Genomic DNA, 20304 nt, shown 5'->3' on the forward strand with positions numbered 1-20304 from the left:
GAAAAAAATTCTAGTGTGAATTACTCAATTAAATGTGTCTTCTGCAGAGTTCTGCTTTTGTATTAACATAGTGCTTCCTGCAGTATGCAAAGGCATTAAAAAAAAATTCCAGTGCTTTACTGGAGGAAAGAAAATGTTGTACTCTTTCTTACATTGCTTCAGATGCTAAACGATGAATAGTCAGAAATATTACTCTCCTTAATTCTTTTAGAAAGAGTATTTCTTTAATTTTCTGGATGCCATAAATTGTTCTTCCCTCCCTTTTTTTTAAAGTAAAGCTGCTCCCTTCTGTAGCTTACATTGTGCCAAATTGATGATGAAGAATAGTACGGTTTATGAAGATAAATGTCAGGAATGTCTCCTAAAGTAGACATTCAGATTTTTTTGGATTAATGGGAAAGAAGGTCAATAATTGCATGGATTTCAGTAAGCTTGAGATGAAATGGCATTCCTGTGGTGCTAGTGATTATTAAAACATTGTGAATTCATTTCAAGATACTGTACTAGGGTTTAATATATCTTCCATTGTGAAGGAATGACTCAGTAAGGGCTGTCAATTTGTACAGGTGATAGGAGATAATTCATACAGCAATTGTATTTTTAAGAGAAAAAAGTTACAGCAGACAATACATAAATTTCTGTATGGCAGCCTTAATTTTACTTCTGCCTTATTAAATAGGGCCCTCCAGACTTCCAGCAGCATACGCCTGGACCAGTTCCTACCAACTTCTCCCAAGCCCCGAGGCTGCCAATCCAGGACCAGTGGAGAGGGCCACCCCCACCACCTCCACCACTCCCTCCTCCTCCTCCTCAGGACAGAGATCCTTTCTTCATAGCAGGTGAGCATTTCCAATCCCCTTAACAACACCCACCTCCTGTAAAGTGACTCTGCACTGTGGCTGTGTATCCCACAACGTGAAGTGTTCAGAAGAACGTGAAGGCTGGAAGATTCCGTCTGATGTAGCCAGGCTGGTACATGCCAGAAATTCTGGTTGTCTAGTGTATTTTTACTTCTTTTGATGTGGATTTTTACTTTTTTTTTATATGTCCTCACCTGTAATTGCCATGAATCCTCATATTTATATAGACACAAAAATAATTAGCATCTAAGTGATTGTTGCAATGAAGTTGTTGCTCTTTGTGATATTTTGGATAACAAGTACTCTCCACATACTTGGATTTTTTCTTGTAACTCCTTAAGCTGCCCAGACTGTGTGTGTAGTGTAAGAAATTTGTTAAGATTAGATAAAATTCTGCAGCCTAGCAATCAAAAGAAAGGGTAAGTGCATGTTTATACTTATACCATATATATGTTTTATATATATATATATATATTAAAAAAATACAGTGTATAATATAATACACATGTACAATATGTAAAAATATGCTAAATACCTTGTCAGTGAATGGTGTCAATGCTTTGAATTCATCTGTGGTTTAAACTATAATCACTGGAATCCTTCATTGATTTTATTAAAGTAGAGTTTCCAAAAGGTATTGCTGATTTCAGCAAAGTACCAGTTGTGCTGGTCTTTCAAGGATCAATTCCTTTTATACACAAGTGACAGCAATGAAGAGAAACATAACCTCGAGGAGTAGCTCTTATAATTAAAACATCCCATACAGTTTTGCAAATTTCAAGTTACTTTCTGAAACAGACTAGAGCTTTATATTTCCGAAATGTGTTTGGGTCCCAGGGACGTTGTCATTTAATCAATTCTCTCATTCCCACAGATCCCAGGTTCCCGGGTCATCCCTTGTTCGAGCAGCGAAGCCCCCCACCGCCGCCGCCTCCCCCGCTTCTTAACAGCGCCCATCCCGTTCCTACGCAGAGCCCGATGCCGTTCAGCCCGCCCGGGCCCGCCTTTAACCAGCAGGGACAGCAGCCGGTGTACCCCCGGGACCGGCCCGTGCGGCCCAGCATGCAGCCCCAGGGCCCGGTGGGCATCCTGCACTTCAACCAGCCGGGCTCTGCCACCCCGCGGCCCTTCATCCCCCCGCGGCAGCAGTTCCTGCAGGCGCCGGGACAGCCCTTCCTGTCCCCGCACACACAGCCCGGCATGCAGGTACGGGGCCATTGGCACTGCAGGTCCGAGGGCATGGCCCTGTAGTGCCATTACTGCTGTACCTGGAGGGCGATGGATCTTCTCCCCGCTCGGTGCCGGGGGGGATGAGGGGATCCCGCTCGGTGCCGGGGGATGGGGTGTCCCCGCTCGGTGCCGGGGGGATGGGGTGTCCCCGCTCGGTGCCGGGGGGATGGGGTGTCCCCGCTCGGTGCCGGGGGATGGGGTGTCCCCGCTCGGTGCCGGGGGGATGGGGTGTCCCCGCTCGGTGCCGGGGGATGGGGTGTCCCCGCTCGGTGCCGGGGGATGGGGTGTCCCCGCTCGGTGCCGGGGGGATGGGGTGTCCCCGCTCGGTGCCGGGGGGATGGGGTGTCCCCGCTCGGTGCCGGGGGGATGGGGTGTCCCCGCTCGGTGCCGGGGGGATGGGGTGTCCCCGCTCGGTGCCGGGGGATGGGGTGTCCCCGCTCGGTGCCGGGGGATGGGGTGTCCCCGCTCGGTGCCGGGGGGATGGGGTGTCCCCGCTCGGTGCCGGGGATGGTCCCCGCTCGGTGCCGGGGGGATGGGGTGTCCCCGCTCGGTGCCGGGGGGATGGGGTGTCCCCGCTCGGTGCCGGGGGGATGGGGTGTCCCCGCTCGGTGCCGGGGATGGTCCCCGCTCGGTGCCGGGGGGATGGGGTGTCCCCGCTCGGTGCCGGGGGGATGGGGTGTCCCCGCTCGGTGCCGGGGGATGGGGTGTCCCCGCTCGGTACGGGGGGTATGGGGTGTCCCCGCTCGGTGCCGGGGGGATGGGGTGTCCCCGCTCGGTGCCGGGGGATGGGGTGTCCCCGCTCGGTGCCGGGGGGATGGGGTGTCCCCGCTCGGTACGGGGGGCATGGGGTGTCCCCGCTCGGTGCCGGGGGGATGGGGTGTCCCCGCTCGGTGCCGGGGGGATGGGGTGTCCCCGCTCGGTGCCGGGGGGATGGGGTGTCCCCGCTCGGTGCCGGGGGGATGGGGTGTCCCCGCTCGGTGCCGGGGGGATGGGGTGTCCCCGCTCGGTGCCGGGGCAGCGCGGGGCGGCAGCGCCCTCTGCCGGCAGCGGCCGCCGCCCGGGCGCGGAGCGCGGCAGCAGCAGCGGGGCAGCGCTTTGGGGATGCGCAGGGGGCCGGGATAAACATCATTAGAAAACGGTGTAGAGGACAGGAACCCTTGAATCCGCCTTTTTTTTTACTTCAGCTGTTGTAAATCTGTGTTGCCTTGCACAGATTTAAGTGTAGAACGACCTTACACTGCTTCTGTTGGTCTGTTTGCTCCTCTGTAGGGCTTTAGTTTAACCTGGTTCATAGCTGCTTACAGTTCTAAGGACTTGGGAAGCTGGAGCTGTTTTTCAGGAGTTTATTGCCTTGAAACTAAATTTTTTTTTCTTCATGTGAAGGGTCCAATGCATCCTCCATTACAGCCTCAACCACAACCTCAGCCTCAGCAACATCATCACCAGCAGCAACAGCAGCACCACCACCAGCAGCAGCAGCAGCATCACCATCTCCAAGGGCCTCCACAGCCCTTGATGCCCATGAACCAGCCACAGTTCAGGCCTCACATGCAAGCCACACAGCAACAGCCAAATAACAGCAGGATGCAGTGTCAGCCACGACAGGGTCCAATGAAGCCAAGGCATGTAAGTACTGCATACGTCAGTGTCCTGCATGAGTAGCAGGCATGTAAGCACAAGTTTCAAAACTCACCAGTGTGGGTTTTCAGTTCTGTTTCTTCCCTTCCTGCTCTTTCCCCTACAGTTACCATTTCCTGCTCATTTTCTGCCTTGACAACTTTAAAATCTGTATTGAAAAATATCACATTTTCTCTTCCAGTCTTCAGTGTTCTTTTTAATTTGGGTCCAACAGGAGATGTTGCAGTTGGCCAAGAACTAGCAATAAAGGGGGTTTGAAAGATAGGCTTGCTTTATAAGGCTTTACAACTGCTGGTAGTCTGTGATTGTGTGGGAACCCAGTTCTGTGACATTGTTGTTTTGAAGGTCTCTGTACCACTGCTGACCAGTTTTCTGGTTCAGATAATGCCTCTCCTGCCTCGTGAGTTTCCTCCAATGCAGCATATTCTGCTGCTTGGTAGGTGGGTAGCACAACAGCCTGGAGCAGTGCTCAAGACAATGTAACTATAGTGTAGCATAATTGCTTTGATTAGGAAAGGAAATCACACAGTGAATCCAATTTCTGAGAATGGTGTTAAACAAGTGAGATTACGCTTTGCTTTTAATTCAAAAAAGAAAGGTTATTAAAATGTTCTCATTCCTGTTTTTTTTTTTTTTTTCTGACATTAAAAATATTGTGTCTCTTCACAAAGCTTGTTTTCCCAAACTGAACTAAATCAGGAAAAGTGAAACCAAAACCACTTCAGCCTGGTTTATGGTGAGGATCAGCAGTTTTTTCCCTCCCTGCTTTTCAGAGTACCCCATCACAGAATATTGTCAAGCGTTCCAATCAGCAGCTCCAGTCGACAGCTCCCAGGAACAGCAACTTGCGCGAGCTGCCCATTGCGCCGTCCCACGCCATGGAGATGAGCAACAACCGGAGAAACTCCACCCCAGCCGCTCAGGTCAAACCCATCACCAGCACCGTGTCTGCCACCAAGTCTGTCACTGGTGGTGGGAACTCCCAGGGAAGGCCTGAGATGAAAGCTAAAGCAATCACTCCAGTGGGCCAGGCAAAGTCAGAAGGAAAATCTGAACCAGAGGTAAGGGATTTTTTTTTTGTTGTTGTTTAAACGAAAGACCAAAAGCCTAACAACAAGAACAAAGGTCCTGCCTTTAAAAGACTTTTTCAGTCTGGTTGATGAACTGAAAGCGCACTTAATGTATTATTCACCAAATATTTTTTGGTGCCACTAGAGGCCTCCCTTCTGAATTGCACTTTTCTCTTTTATTGCAACAGCAGAAATAGTCTCCATTGACATAAAAGGTCTGGAAGGTTGGCAGGGCAATGGTGAAGTTGGTTTGCAGGAAGAGGAGTCATTTCTACTAGGAAAAGGCAGAATTGAAATAAAGGTGATCAGTGATACGAGTCTCTGAAATACTCATTTTGCCCGTTTTTATCTTTGAGGAATTAAAATTAATTTTCAGGTGATCATATGTTTTTTAAGTCTGAAAGCCCCTTCACTGTCGTTTTGTATGATGCTGTATGGCTCAAAGGAAAAAGAAGGCTGTTTGGAGAGATGTCTTTTTCGTGCTGTTTTCCTTTAAGCTGTTCAGTCTCTGCTAGGCCTTCAGCATTCATGCAGGAGGTCACAGTTGTGCTGTCCATGGAGCTTCTTGCTCTTGCAAAAGAAGATCTCTTTTTTACAAAACCTTTTCATGTAAGGGAAAAGAGGAGATGCTTTTAAGTTTTCCATTTTGCAGAAGGTGATGCTATTTGCTCTGCTGGTACTCTGCACAATTGAAAAAATCAGATGCCAGTGTTTTCAGCTCCACTGGATCACGTCATATGAACAAATGACCGTTTCTCTGCACAGATCTCCTGGAAGCTAAAGGAGACTCTCCATGAGCCCTGTTACTTTGAGAGAGTGGTTGAGATTGGATTGATGGTGCTCTTTATCCTGAGCATGATGGCTAAATGCACCCTGTGTGCTTTGTCAGGCTATTCCGTGAAGAACTGAAAATCTTCATAGTTAACCATGAATCTTGTCTCAAGGACCAGGTTTTCTTCAGCAACTCTTGAAAGCTTTAATTGTGATAATGCTATCTTCCTTTTAAGCTGCTCATGATTAGCTTTTCATCTTGTTCTTGAATTAGGGATGGTCATAACTAATTTCTACAAATGAGGCACAAAAGAAACTCAAAGCTTATCAGTGTTTGACCTCCTGTGCACTTGCTTTTCAATGGTGATGAAAAAAAAAATCCTTTTTTTTTTAGCTTTTAATTTTCACCTTTTTTGGAAAAATTATGTAAGTAATCTCTTTCCCCTCAATTCAGTCTTTTGGAGTAATCTCAGTCACAGAAAATGTAGTGCTTCGTAGAGGATCCTTGCCATTAGTAAGGTAAGTCTTGAAAAATCTCAGGCCTCCCCATCTAAAACATCTTCAAGTTATTCTGTAGTGTAGTCGTATGAAAATTAAGGCATTAGTTAGTTCTGAAGTATCTCTGGCAGTATTTAGAAAATGATAAGTATATTTTAAAATTTATTTTAATTCAATGAATTAGAAAACTAAACAGATAAACAACCCCAAAGCAGTCATCTTTTTGTCTCCATTTTTCATTTTAAACATGCCCTAGCCTGTTGTTATAAAACCAACTATGCTTACCTGTGTGAATTCTTGGTGTCCTACAGATAAAGCTTTCTTTTTATTTCTCTGTCAAAACTGTCATTGAAAAAATTCTGATACCTGTTTCATGCAAGTGTTTTTTCAAAGCAGGATAAAAAAACCAGTTGTTGGAAAAAAATGAAGTCTCCTGGTCAAGTCCTTATAGATATATTTGGCAAGCATTAGGAGAGTGACTGTGTGCACACAGAACCTTCTCCTTCCAAAGCACACCTGGGAGAGAGCCCTGGTGTAGTAGCAGTTGTCCCATTTCTGCTGTGCCACTGCAGTGGTCTTGTTCACTGCTGCTGCTTCTTGTCACTCTTACAGATGGGGATGCTGCACTAAAATGTTCATTGACAAGCATTTAATCATATTCTTCACTGTTTTTGTAGTGTAGGTTATTACATATCTCTCCTTAGGCAGATTGTAATGCTTTTCAGTCTTTTTGTGTGTGTTTTTCTTGTAATTAGCTGACTTCATCTTGTTCTTTTGCTTTTTGAAGATGAGAAAGAGTTAAGTTCTGTCACCTTTTCTAGCGTGTGGCACATAACTGAATTGGGCAGGTTATTTTGCAAGTGTCTTCAACTGGAAAATTAAGACTTTTCTTTGCATCTTTCTTTCAGAGTCAGTGACTGTATTTATGAGTGGCCTATCATTTAGGAAGCACCAAAAAAATAGCAGTATTTGCTGTTAGAGGTTTTGCTCACCCTAAATATAGATATTTGAAAGGTTTGCAATGTGAGTGACTAGGAGATTAAAAACTGTATATTAATGAATGCTTGTGTTCCTGTTCCTGTGAGGCTGCAAAATACTGACCTTTTTGAATAGCTTTTACTCCCCAGGATTTAAATTGTATATCCTCAGTCTGAAACATCATTTTGTCATGGAAATAGGAGAGTCTGGATGATGTGGGCCTAATTCTGCTCCTGTTGAAGTCAGCTTAGGATAAGAGGAATTAAGGCAGTATTAAGCATTTTTGAGTTTAAAAAAGAAGGAGAATGGAGAAAGGTGATGTGTATTTAGGAGAAATGGATATTGGAGCTCAGAACAGGAAGGAAATTAGTAGAGCACTGCGTAGCCATCGGTGTACTGATATTAGTACTTATGTTTGGGATAATGTCCTTGATGTACTTCATATTCCATTCTTCCAAATCCAGTAAATTGTGAATTTAAGTTCTTTGCATCTTACATTGCTGTCATTTCTAACAAGGCTTGCAATATGGAAAAGAGCTGCTGCATGAAATTACTAGATCAAATGTATCTGAATATTTTCATCTCTTTGGAAATTAACTACCTGAAAAATTGTAAATTCTAAACTAGAATTTCCTCCAGTTTAAATAACTTGTCTTCCAAACTTTTGTAGTGGTGCCTCTTGTCTTGTGCTTAGATGAGTCTTATCACAGTTTTTGTTTCCATTTGGAAATTAGCAAGAGGGCTGTGTGCTGCTTGGAGTAACTTGTAACCTTGTTCTTGGCTCTCTTCCTGCTTGTCCAAGATGGACAGCACCTGTTTTTGGGGTGTCTCATACCTTCCTCGGGTTCAGGAGCTGATGTTATCAGCAATGTAAAATGTACACTGTGTATATGTAGGTACCCTTTAATTCAGATTTTTTGTGGGTTTGCATACAAGGAGCCACATGATGCAATTTGGATCTGGCTGTACCTTTGCAAACACTTGGCATGAATTTTAGACAAATTATTCTAGCCTCTTATGTTTTAATGTTACAGCTTAAAAAAAATAAAGACAAACCTGCTGAATAGATTTGTGTTTCTGCCACTGATCAAACCATTTTGATTGCCCTGTTCTTGGACCCATTTTACTGAGACACAGAAGTGATCCTGGTTGCATGATTCCTTTTTGGTTTCTTGGGAGCCAGCCAGAACATTAACAGTGTCTGGTTCTTATGACTCAGCATTTAGTTCTCTTAATTGGCAATTTAATAGATAATCCTGCAGACCTCTGAAAAGGTGTGGGTTTGTTTATTTCTTTTTAATTCACTGCATGAGAAGCAAGTTACTGGTACTAGGACTTAAATTTCAGTAGGAAGTTTAATCCCTTGATTTAGAGTGTGTCCTTGCTGTCTTTTCCTAAGTCAACAGTGCCATTCTAGGTTCCTCAGAAGAAGGACGTGGGACTGCTGCTCCTCTTGCTGGTGCTCTTCAGCTAGATTCAGGAAAGCAGTAATGTTTTCTTTTGGTGCTTTCTGTCAGAACTGCCTTGGACCTGAATGCAGAAGAAAACCTACAGCCAAGGCTCAGTCTTCCTTCAGACCTCAGTGAAATGCATTATGTTAAAGCTGTTCAAAAGTGGATGAAAATTCCCACTTAAAAAGAAAACAAACTCAAAACCTGGTAGAAAAAGGCCGTCCCCACAAAACCAAGTGCCTGTCTGGCCTTTTGTACTCTGCAGCCTCCTGTAAAAAGGGGAGCATTATACATTTGCAATGTATCATTTCCTCATGTTGAGGAGTTTTCTGCCTAAATATGTGAAGCTTGATAGTTTGTCTAGGGAAAATGCTTAACCATATTTTTTCTGCTTTTTCACCTACTGATAATGTTGCTTTCCAGACACAGGATGTGAAAATCATAATGGTTTGAACTTTGAAGGGCGTGTACTTTCTCCCACTTGATTCTGTAGACAAAATGCTTTCTTGCCTTGCCTTTTTCTTCTTTTCCTTGGCAGTGCTGTTCTTTGTTGGAGAAATCTATCCTGGGCTTACTAAACTAATGGGGTGGAAATCATTAGCAGTAGGCATTGTGTCCTGTATTCGTCTTGACCCTGTCTTGCCTGTTCCGTATGCTGAATGTCCTTATTGCATACTATAGGTCATTTATATGTACTATACATCACATACATACCCCTACTCTCTAGAGTGGTGTATATAAGGTGCTCTTAAACCTGAGGAGAAGGGGATTTAACTTCCCTATTTTCATCCTGATAAAGGGTTTGCTATCCTCAGTCTGTACTGTTAGACCATTGTACAAATAAATTGAGCTAAACCTGACTTCTAATGGAGATATTTTGTTAATCATCACAGGGCCTTTCAATTATCTTCCTCTAGCTGCCAGGGTGTTTTGTTTAGAATTTAACAGTAGTAGTAACTTGCTTTTGAAGGATTTAAGTCTTCCTTCAGCCTGTTAACATACTAGTCTGCAGTTGTCATATAAACTCAGGGCTCTTGATGTTTGATTTTAACCTTTAAGAAGGGATTGACTTTGTAGGATCATTACTAATTTCCTGAGTAAAGTTCCAGAAAGGAGGGGTTTGGATTATATTTGCATTCAAGTTGCCTAAAAATTCTACTAAGCGTTCTCCAAGCTGCATTTGTGTTGGTAATAGAGTTTGTCAGTCATCTTTCTGTGTTTAATTCTGGCATAGTTGGAATCAGTGTATCTCTCTAAGGGCTGTTGCAGGGATGTATTAGTCAGAGTCCCCTGGGATGTTCATTCCTTGTCTGCTGGCAGGACTCGTTTGAGTGTGCTGCAAAGCACACATCTCTGTGCTGCTCTGTGTAACCTTTGAGTTGGTGTTCTGAACCTGCCATGTCGTGATCTACGTTTCCCAAGGCCTTCAGAACTTGTTAGGTGATAAAATGAGCAGGCAAATCCCTCATAATAAAGGGCACCAGTAGAAGTGATGATCTTATGAAGACTATTGCTACAATTGAACAGAATGGAAAAAAATTTATAGGGCTACCTCCAAAAGTAACTTGGTATTGGCTTATGGCATCAAGCTTGTTTAGGTAATTTGTAGAATATTATGATCTAAACCAAAGCAGATGAATAAACTAATTCAGTAAGTTAAGTGAAATAAGTTTTCCTTCTGAATAGTTGTAGTGATTGTGATACTTACTTTCTCTGAAAATTATGGAAAATTTTAATAATTGCATCAGGATCTGCATAGCAGCACCTGCTCCTAGCTGGAGCTTATGTGTTTTCTTATCCTTTGCAAACTATTCTTAAGGGTCTTAATTTTTCCCTGTATTTCATAAGGGTCATACTCTATTCTTTTTTGCTACAATTCAGCATCTCCAGTTGTTAATGCAAGATGAAATATTTGGGTTTCCTCCTGTAGAAGTATGTTTCTGTACCATCTATCAACACAGACCTCTAATTTAGTCGTCACGGTGATTATTAATCGCCACAATGATGTTCCACAAAATATGGAAAAAGATAAGAACTTCTAGGTAGATGTAGCATTCTTACATAAAGAACTCTGTTAGACTTCATCCCTGAACTACATACAGCCCATACTTAAAAAATGAATACAAATTGTAAAGGTGCAATTTGGTTAGTCTTCTTTAGCCATGGTTTAGGCCTCTAATTAGATTGCTAATTAGATGCTTGTAATTGGACTTAATTTGAGACAATGAGCTGGTTTTTGGTAACTGTGAGAAAAAGCCCTGTGAATGACCTTCTCAGGGAAGAAGCAACTACAGCTGAAGGAAACAGACATTTGGGAATTGTGCATCTGGGTGCTGTGAGTGCAAATCTGTCTCTGCTGGGCTTTTACATCCGTGAACCAACATTATGGCTGAATCTATTCTGCTGGGTTTTTTCTTTGGTTGGGGAGGATTCTAGGGTGCACTAGGATTAAAAGCACTTGAATATTAAAGAAAAACCTTCAAGTCACACATTTGGGTCATGTGAAGTGGCAGTTGTGTCAAGAACGGTTTGCACCCAGTTATTGCAAGGTACATAAAGGTTCATCACAGATTCCCAGTTTTTGAGAAGTATTTTACTACTCTTTATACATTAATTTACCAGCATGCAAAGTATCATTACCTGGAGAGGCTGTTGTTAGTGATGAATACATCTTGAGTAGAATGTTGTTACCATTTGTAAGCATTCTCTGCAAGTCTAGCTTAATATTTCAAATGGTTAAAAAGAGAGAAATAATAAAAAAGTGTGCTTCTTAATTCTGAAAAATAAATGTGATTTTAATGCAAGAGCCATTTGATTTCTTTTGCAGGATCATGAGAATATGCATTTCTTTGACTCTTGTCCATTTTTATACGGCTTTTCATAAGAACCTGTTCTGCCAGAGTTGAAGAATCTTTAGAAAGGTTATTTGATGGTGTGTAGTATGTTCAGAGGGGCCCAGGGCTGGAATATTAAAGGCATTCTCTATATACCATTAATATTCCAGCGCTGCATTTGGCAACATTTTGATTCTGAGGAGAGTGCATGAGTTCAAGGTCAGAGAGATTGACTTGTGCTGTTCATTATAACCAATTATTGTGTGACAAATGAGTTTGAGATCAGGCTTAAAATTCTGTGAGAAAAATCAATAGTTCTAATCAGGGCCTTTCAGGTCATTTACCACCCTACCTTTTGTTACTTTGTCAGAAAAGAGCAAGATAAAACCTGTGTGACAGTGGGTTGCCTCTGTATTGTTACCTTCTATTTGAGACATATTTTGATATCTTGAATTATATTAATAGTTTAATTGGTTTTGAAAACTTTTAAATTAGTTCCAATTTGTAAAACTTTTTTTATTATTTTTTTTTAGTATTCTGATCAGATTTCTCAAGTGGTATTAAGGCTTTTCTGTCTAGGAAGTAGTATATCCAAGTCCTAAACCAGATTTGAGCTGTTTATTTGTAATGAATAGCAAATAAACCTTAGCAGCAGATACACTCCACTAATAGCCTTGCTTTGGTATCAGGGAAAATTAAAAAAGCTCTTCAGAGTTACAGCTTTACGACATCTGAAACAATATCATGTTGTTTTGACCAAGCTGGGCATCTGTTTAGAATTTTATAAATTCATTGGTTTTTTTCCTTTGTAGTATCCAGACGAAGACGAAGAGACTCGGTTGTATCGTTTGAAGATAGAAGAGCAGAAGCGCCTGAGAGAGGAGATCCTGAAGCAGAAGGAGCTGAGACGGCAGCAGCAGGCTGGGGCCAGGAAGAGAGAGTTGCTGGAGAGACTTGCACAGCAGCAGCAGCAGCAGCCTTGCTCCCAGCAGTCCTACGTGCAGCACGAGGAGGACTCCTCCGAGTTCCCCGCCAATGGCAGCCCCTACATACCCCACTCGGGCTTGCAGACCCGGCACAACGTGAAAAACAGACTCCTGGTTAGAAAGCAAGACCCGGTAGTTGCAAACATCCACCCCAAACCCTCCGATTTCCCGCAGGGCGCAGGGGACGGGCAGTACCAAGGACAGCAGCTGAAGCCAGTGAAGCAGCTGAGGCAGACTAGAACAGTTCCTGCCAGTCAGCCTCAGACGCCGCAGAAAGTGTTGCAGAGCAAACCTGCTGCGGCGGCGCTGCCCACGCCACCGGCGGCTCGAGTGGCCTCCGTCCCCGCCAGGCCCCAGGAGCAGAAGCCAGGGGTGAAAAGGACTGTCATGCAGCGGACAAACAGTGCTAGTGATGGGCCCCATGTCGGCAGCAAAGTCAGGGTGATTAAGTTGTCAGGAGGGGTAAGTTTACAAGGCTCATCTCATCTGTGTGTCTCCTCGTGGTTTGTTTCTGTGTGTTTGACTCTGTGTAATCCCGAAATAAAACATGGGCCTGAGCTGGTGAGGGAAGTAACAGGTTTAGTGTACCTAATAGTCTATATATTATATTTTCAGAACTGTAATTTATTAGCAGTTATTAAACAATTAGTGTTTCCTGTAATGCTTTACTGCTAGGCAGTTACCAATGAAATAATTTTGAAATACTCCTTCAAGTTGTTACTTGGAGTCTGAAACCTGAAAGACCTCTCAACTGAACTCCTTTTCCAGAAGGCTGATAGGTCTGATAATTGTTCAGAGAAGAGAATTTAGGTGACTCTATTTTAGTTAAGGTTTGGTTAAAAATGGCCTGCTTATTTGGTAAGTGAGGCCACCTAATTTAGTTGTGTGCAGATGTTGGTATTAGTATGATTTCTACTCAGGGGAAGATGGTTTTTATTTTCTTGGGAAGCATGTTATGAAACTAATTTAAGCACTATGTTGGAGAGGGGTGTTTTCTGTTAGAGGCTGGGTTTAAAACGTTACCATTTCACGTCTGCATCTAAATGAGATTTCCTTATCTCTTGATGAGGGGTCTTTTATCTGCAGTGTGTCCCTTGAGCACTGGTGTGGAGGACTCACAATGATGGTCTTGAGGACAGTGTGCCTATTTAAAATTCGAGGGTTTGGTGAGAAAGTCTCTTGACCAAATTTCTTTTGTCTTAATGAAAAGACAAGTTAATTTGTTAGGGCTCTAAAGAAACTAAGATGAAGGAACACAGAGATCATGTTGTCAGTGTTTGAAGTCTGTCCTTGGGTTTATGCTGAGGAGGAAAGAATGATGTGATGTAGCAGCACATTGGAGGTGTTTTTCTGGAAGAATGCTTTTAAATTATTTGAAGAATTTTATAGGGAAAACAAATCAGTGTGTAACAGGGACTGAACAAGACCTTGGAGGCTAGGCTTTACTCTGTAGAAATGGGAAGTTGAAATGCCAAAGTCTTAACTACTTTTTATTAATGTTTTTCTACAGCTCATAAAACTTAATTACACTCAGAACTGTGAATTGCATAATGACTGTATGGTCTTTCCAAATATTAACATACAGGGCATTATTGACTACATAGACATCCTACACTTCAGGTTGTTGTCAGTTTTGATTCCTCAGACATGGTAACTTAAGTACAGAAGAATAAAGTGCAGGAGGCTGAAAGGAATTAATTCTGTTGAGCTAAAAATATTTTTATATAAGTATGTCTGCAGGAATCCCAGTGGCCTGCAAGAGGTACGACAGGTTTGTGATTCATGCACAATTGAATAAAGCAGTCATGCACAACTTCTTTTATTATGTGGTAAAACAAAACAATGCCAGTCACAACTGTATACAGCTCCTTGTAACAAATAATTATCAGTGCCCACAGCAGCATTCACAATGAAATAATTTTTATCACAGTGCTCTATTTCAGAAGACCATGAATGATTTGTTTCAGAAAAGTCTCATGGTAAGCAAGAGCAATTAGCTTAATTAAATGCATGTGTAGTTCCTCTTTCATTGTGTAAGAAGCAGATCTACTTTGTCCTCCGTAACTTTCAGATACTGGGGTTTCAGCAAGGTGAAGCAGGCTCTTTCCATGTAGCCTTTGTCACTGTTTTCATGTTGCTGTGGACTTTTTAAGTTTCCTTCCAGCTGTGGGAGAGTGAAAGCAAGCATTGCAATTAGCTGTTAACACTGATCAAGATAGTCGATTAATTTTTAAACAGTTAGTGGCAAGCTGAATCTGTGACTTTATTTCTTTGATGATACAAGGAAAAAAAATAAATGTTGAGCAGTGGGGTAGACAGTCTTCTAGTCCATTTTTGACAGGATTTGAAAAAAGAGTTAAAAGGTGCTTGGACTCCAAATACTATCACAATTGGAGATCATACTTAGTTTCCACTGCTTTAGTCCTGCCACATGCTTTATTTATTCTCACAACTTTTGCCTGAGCCCTAAATATGAAGCAAAAGCCAAATCTCATTTTCCCTAACCATTCTCCTTAGCATGTAACAGTGCTTCCTTTTACTCCTTGTCTTTGGCAAAGAGATGCTGGTATCTCTTACCTGTATGCACTGGCTCCATCCTGCAGCTAAGCATCCCAGCCCTTGCTCTCTGTCTAATTCCTTGTACTCTTTTCCTTTCTTGGACTCTTGTGTAGAGATGTTTTGAATACATTTGTACAAATGAAGTGGCTCATGATTAGACAGAATGCAGGTTCCATTTTGAAGCCCACTGTGTTCAAGTAAAGACCTGGCAAGTCTCTGCTGTTGAAGCAGTGCACAGCACTGTTGGGGAGCTCTCAGCTGCAGGAGCTGCTCGAGCCCAGGGCTGTACTAACTCTATCTAGACCAAGCTGGCCCAAACTAGAGACTGTTATTAATTCAGTAGGGCTGTCTGTAGAACCAGAGTTCAGTGGTTTGGTGGTGCTAATGGTGTTTGTTGTGTAACAGTTAAGCAGTGTGGTGTGTTGGTGAGAACTGTGGAGTACACATACTGTCAGAAGAGAATGGCTTCTTTTCCTGAGGCTAGTGTTTTTACCAGGCTGAGCTTTTGTCTGTTTGTGTTGCTGGGCACAGCAGTGCTACTGAAGATCTCTGACCTGCAGGATGAAATATCCCTTGGGTCCTTAAAAGATGAGATGATCTTTCATCTGTTCCCACAATATTCTTTTGTGAGAAGACTTTACTTCTGGAATTTTAAGAATTACCGTGTAAATTCCAACAATATTTTAACTTGTTCAGTTTTTCTGATGCATAAGATGCCTTAATATATGACTTCTTCAGGAAAATGAAAGTAGAAAATGATTCAGCATATCCAGTATGTCAGACTAAGTCTATATATCAAGGTGACATGTTAGGTACTCTTAATAATGATTTTGTCTGTCGATGCTATTTTTATTATTATTTTTTAAATAAATCCCACCCTTCACTTTTCTCCCAATACTGATTTGCCCATCCCTTTCTAATGTACTTACAATTTATGCAGGAATGGCAGTAAAGTGAATAGTTTTCCATTTGAATTACTCCTTTAAATGTTATGTTCCTGGAAAATGATAGTGTTTAGTACATGGACTTGGAATTTTTTTGTTGCTGGTTTGGTTTTGGATTGGGGTTTTTTGGAGGAGGGGTTTTTGGGGATTTTAGTGGGGGTTTCTTGTTGCCATTTATTTATTTATTTGTTTATTATTATTATTTTGTTCTTGGTTGTATTTTTTTCTAAGGAGAACCAGATATCTTTTGATGGATCTAATATGCTTTGGTTTTGTGGCATTTCCTCAGAGCTGTCCTTTTCAGATACAAAAGCTCAGTGTATTCACTGAGTATTCATACTTGTAAGTTTTACTAATAAAGCATCTGAGACTTGCCAGGATTGCTAAGGAGCCTGAGGGAATCCTAAAGTTACTTGTAAGTATAAAGTCAATGAGAGTGTAGGAAAGAAACACCCTGATAAATTACTTTAAAATGTGATCATAAAATTATAGAAAATAAGAGTGAAAAGACTGTTGAACTAATTTGTCTTGAAGGAGGGGGGATGTACTCTGTAGTATTCCTGACACATTTGTTCAGCCTTTTTCTGAGATCTCATGATGGCAGATTTCCAAGCTCATCTATTCTAGTATCAAATGTGTATATTTAGGAGAATTTTCTTGGTGATGAAATCACGTTTTCTTGCTGTAATTTTCATTTTCTGACTATTTATATTATACTTGAAGCAAGACAGGGAAGAATTTCTCTCTCTTTGTGCCTGTCTCTCTTTTTAAAGATATCTTAACTGTTTCTGAGCTCTAATATCTTCCATTCTCTCTTGATGAGTCATGTTTTCTAACACCTTGGCTGTTTGTGGTGCTCTTTGGGCTCTCTGTCATCACTCTGTCTGCTAAGACTTCTAGTACCAAATGCAATTGAATCCCTTAAGTCAATATATTCAGAGTTGTTTCAGTCCTGGAAGAACAGGTTTGTACCAGCTATAATCTTAGATATCTTAAGATCATATGAAATACATGCTGAAAATGTTTTCTGTTTAGGTGGAGGTTCTTTGGTAAATTACAATATCTTAAAATCTCTGTATCATTGTCATCTTATGTTGTTGTTGGATGATTTCTCTCTTAGCCAGAAAATGTCCTGCCATGCTCAGAGAGCTGTGTGTCTGTCCCAAAGGCCTGAAAATGCTGATTCTTATGCTGCAACAAGAATACACCAATCTTTGTCTCTGGAAGGCTGCACAATGAGGGTTTTTTCATAAATACATATATAGATAAAAATACATAAAAATCTTGGTGTTCCCTGTTGCATTACAAGCAGTATCTTAGGAGTAATCCTAATTCCTGAAAACTTGAAATGCTTCGTATGAAAAGCTTGAAAAAAGAGTTGGCAAGTTCTTGTGTTGGAAAACCCTGTCACAAAAAAAGTCCTTGGATTGCAAAAACAAGATGGAAATGGAAGATGGACAACTGCGTTTGTATTTCAAGCAACTGGGAATTGAGATGAATATGGAATTCTGAATATTGGAAAAAAGATACTGATTGAGATTATTCTGGTTTGATAATGTAATCTTATCAACCAACTTTGCTTAATGTTTGTACTTGTTTTTGCTTGCATGTATATATTCAAGTTTAATTAAAAATATTTGACTTGAAAGCTCTTTAGTGCCTTTCATCTAAATATTTTAGGAATTGCCGACGCTAAGAATTGTGCTGTTTGCGTGGGAATTTGATGGGGGAGCCCTTTCCCCAGCCCTTGACAAAGAAACTCTTGCCCTGTATGGTCCTATAACTTTTTAAGAAATGGGAGGATGGCTTTGGTGTTTGTTTGTATCCCACTGTTTGAAGGAGGCATGGATAGTGCCCACCTAGGCTGAGGGAGCTGCAGGAGCCGTATCTGAATGCCCAGGGACCATGGCAAAATGGGCAAGACCTCTGAAGCAGCATTAAGGTAAATGCTGTTGAAACAGGACTCTGCCTGACAGAACCTGCAAGATTTTGCTCTGGAAATATTTCACAAATGGACATTAATTTCTTAATTGTAAGAAACTGTTGAGGAGGCCACAAAGTTGGTTAAGGGGACTGGAGCACCTCCCCTCTGAAGCCAGGCTGAGAAAGTTGGGGCCGTTCTGCCTGGAGAAGGCTCCAAGGAACCTTTCTATAGAACCTTTCTACAGGGGCTACAAGAGAGCTGAAGAGGGACTTTTTACAAGGAGATGGAATGACAGGACAAGGGGAATGTCTTCACACTGAAGAAGGGTAGATTTATACTGGATATTAGGAAGAAATTTTTTTTCCTGTGAGCATGGTGAGGAACCAGAACAGGGTGTCCAGAGAAACTGTGGATGCCCCATCCTGAAGTGTTGAAGGCTGGATTGGATGGGGCTTTGAGCAGCCTGGGATAGTGGAAGGTGTCCATGCCCATGGTAGGAACATTTGAAAATGAGGAATAAACGGTGTCCTTCCAGACCTCCAGTGAGAAGGTCCCTATAGAGACAGACTATTTCATGCATTGGGCTCAGGAGGTGGGCTGTGCTGTACTCTTTAGGGCATATTTGATTACTGGGAAAAGGAGATAAAGGGGCATGTGTGGGCACACTTAGCAAGTGAGAATTAAGGTGACAGCCAAACCAGACTCAAATAATACGTTTTATGGGTTTCTTATAAAATGCATGAAAGTGGGAAGAGAGATTTACCTAAATTGAATCTGACTTTGCTATGGATAACTTGGATCTAAAGTGCAGTAAAGTATTTTCTGTTGCAGACTGGAGAACAGGTTTCTCCTTTTCCTCAGGAGACTTTTAAATTGTGTGTTGAAGAAGAGTGCAGCTTGCTCCTGAACACCCAGAAAGCAGAACGTTTGTTGCTTGTCACTCTTAAGTCTCAAAGGAGAGTTTCTCTGCCGTTGTGAATGTTACAGTGCAGAATTCATATCTGTAGGATGTTGGTGTTACAGAGTATTTCAGAGCCCAGTTTCCTGATAAAGACAGCTGTGACACCACTAAAGTGCTTTACAAAGAGAAAGCATCAGATTTCATATGAAAATGCAGTCTCTCAACTTGGGAGGCAAGCTTGCAGAGTTGTACAGTTTAATATCTTGAGAAGTCACATCTCTGTTGAAAACAGAACAGGCCTTTAGTGCAGAGGTTTGGCTTTTGAGTTGGGAGTGTTTCGGGTGGGAGGGAATGGGGGTTGTCTTTATTAAGACTTTGTGGGAGCTTCAGGAAAGGACACGAGAGATTTATTTGACTTGCCAGTAGCTTAAAGCTTCAAGGAACATGAACTAGAAAGGCCAGACACGGCACAAGAAGGGGAGTTGTAGTTGTGCAGGTTTCTGATACCCAATGCTGGCTTTCTGTGCCATGGCTGGTGTCCAGCTGGGAAGTGCTCCTCCAGGAGCTTTGGGCCATCACAAGTTTTGTATCACTGATACTTCCCAAGAGGCTCTTGGTCTTTCTCTGCATCTCCAGTCTTTGCTAAAATTCCCTGTACCAAAACCTCTCAGACTGGCAGCCGAAAAGAAACCAGAAAACTTGGCTTAAAACTTTGTCTATCTGTGTTATGTGTCTTGCAGAGGACACATAAAAATGAAGGTGTTTCTGAGAGTATTAGGCATGTTTATTCCAGAATCTTGATTTTGCTGTAGGTTTGACATACAGTTTTTATTATTTTTTTCATAATGAGCAGGTGGGTGATTTAACTAAAAACCGTGTAGTTGTGATTTAACATTGATTCAGTGAGATTCAAGTTGTGCTTTTGTCACTCCCAGTGAAACTTCATGCACCATGGGTATGGCTGGTACTCTCCTTGGCCAGTCCTTCTCCATGCCTGAGTTCTCCTTTCAGGCAGATGAGGAGATACTTCAGTTAAGAATTGTGTTAGTACATGGGATTAAATGGAATTAGCTGCTTTTTCTGCAAGACATTTTCTTCTTGCTGTTCTGACTTTTCATATACTATTAGGTACAGAAGATAATCATCATGTCATGGCTCACTGAAGCTGTGTAGCAGTGTCTTTTTATCACAGGAAGGGAACTATTTCTGTATTTTATTTATTCATTGCTTAGTCTGGGTGCTTTTGCTTGGGTTAAGTTTGGCCTAAAATTTTTTGGCTGGGAAAAATAACCCCTGAGTGACTGACTAGCATGAGAAGTGACTCTTTTCTCTGGTGTGAACCTGGGAATGATCTGGCTCTTTCATCATCTTTCACTTTTGTAGTCTGATGTAGCTTATTGCTGTGTGTATTCTGAGTCAAAACTAGCCCATTAATATGTCTTAAACCAGTTGTTAATGATGAGTTGTCTATTGATAGCGTGTCATTTTCTAGCCTGGTGGGAGAGCAGCTTTCTTAACTACTGCTATTCTTAAAAAAAAAACCAAAACCAACCTTTTAAAGGTCCTAGAAGGCCTGGAAGAAAAGGAAAGGGTCTCCAGGTGTTTCTCATTGGCATTTGACAGATTGAAAACAGATCGTCAAGTGTTCAGAAACAGCCTT

The 20304-nt window shown here is 42.0% G+C and overlaps 1 protein-coding gene across 7 annotated transcripts in view; it reads left to right on the forward strand.

Annotated features, from left to right (window-relative positions):
• RBM33 (RNA binding motif protein 33) overlaps positions 1–20304 on the forward strand; it is a 98667-nt gene that overhangs the window by 55994 nt on the left and 22369 nt on the right. For 5 of the 7 annotated variants that reach the window (XM_066314402.1, XM_066314408.1, XM_066314422.1 and 2 more), the window contains exons 11-15: positions 680–839; positions 1735–2066; positions 3474–3716; positions 4502–4789; positions 12143–12778. In XM_066314402.1, the coding sequence (XP_066170499.1) occupies positions 680–839; positions 1735–2066; positions 3474–3716; positions 4502–4789; positions 12143–12778 (1659 nt within the window). Of the gene's footprint in view, positions 1–679; positions 840–1734; positions 2067–3473; positions 3717–4501; positions 4790–12142; positions 12779–16939; positions 17468–20304 lie in introns of those variants that run through there. The other 2 variants (XM_066314433.1, XM_066314441.1) reach the window with 2 other exon arrangements.

Source organism: Sylvia atricapilla, chromosome 1 (genome assembly GCF_009819655.1).
Source record: "Sylvia atricapilla isolate bSylAtr1 chromosome 1, bSylAtr1.pri, whole genome shotgun sequence".
Classification (NCBI taxonomy): domain Eukaryota; kingdom Metazoa; phylum Chordata; class Aves; order Passeriformes; family Sylviidae; genus Sylvia; species Sylvia atricapilla.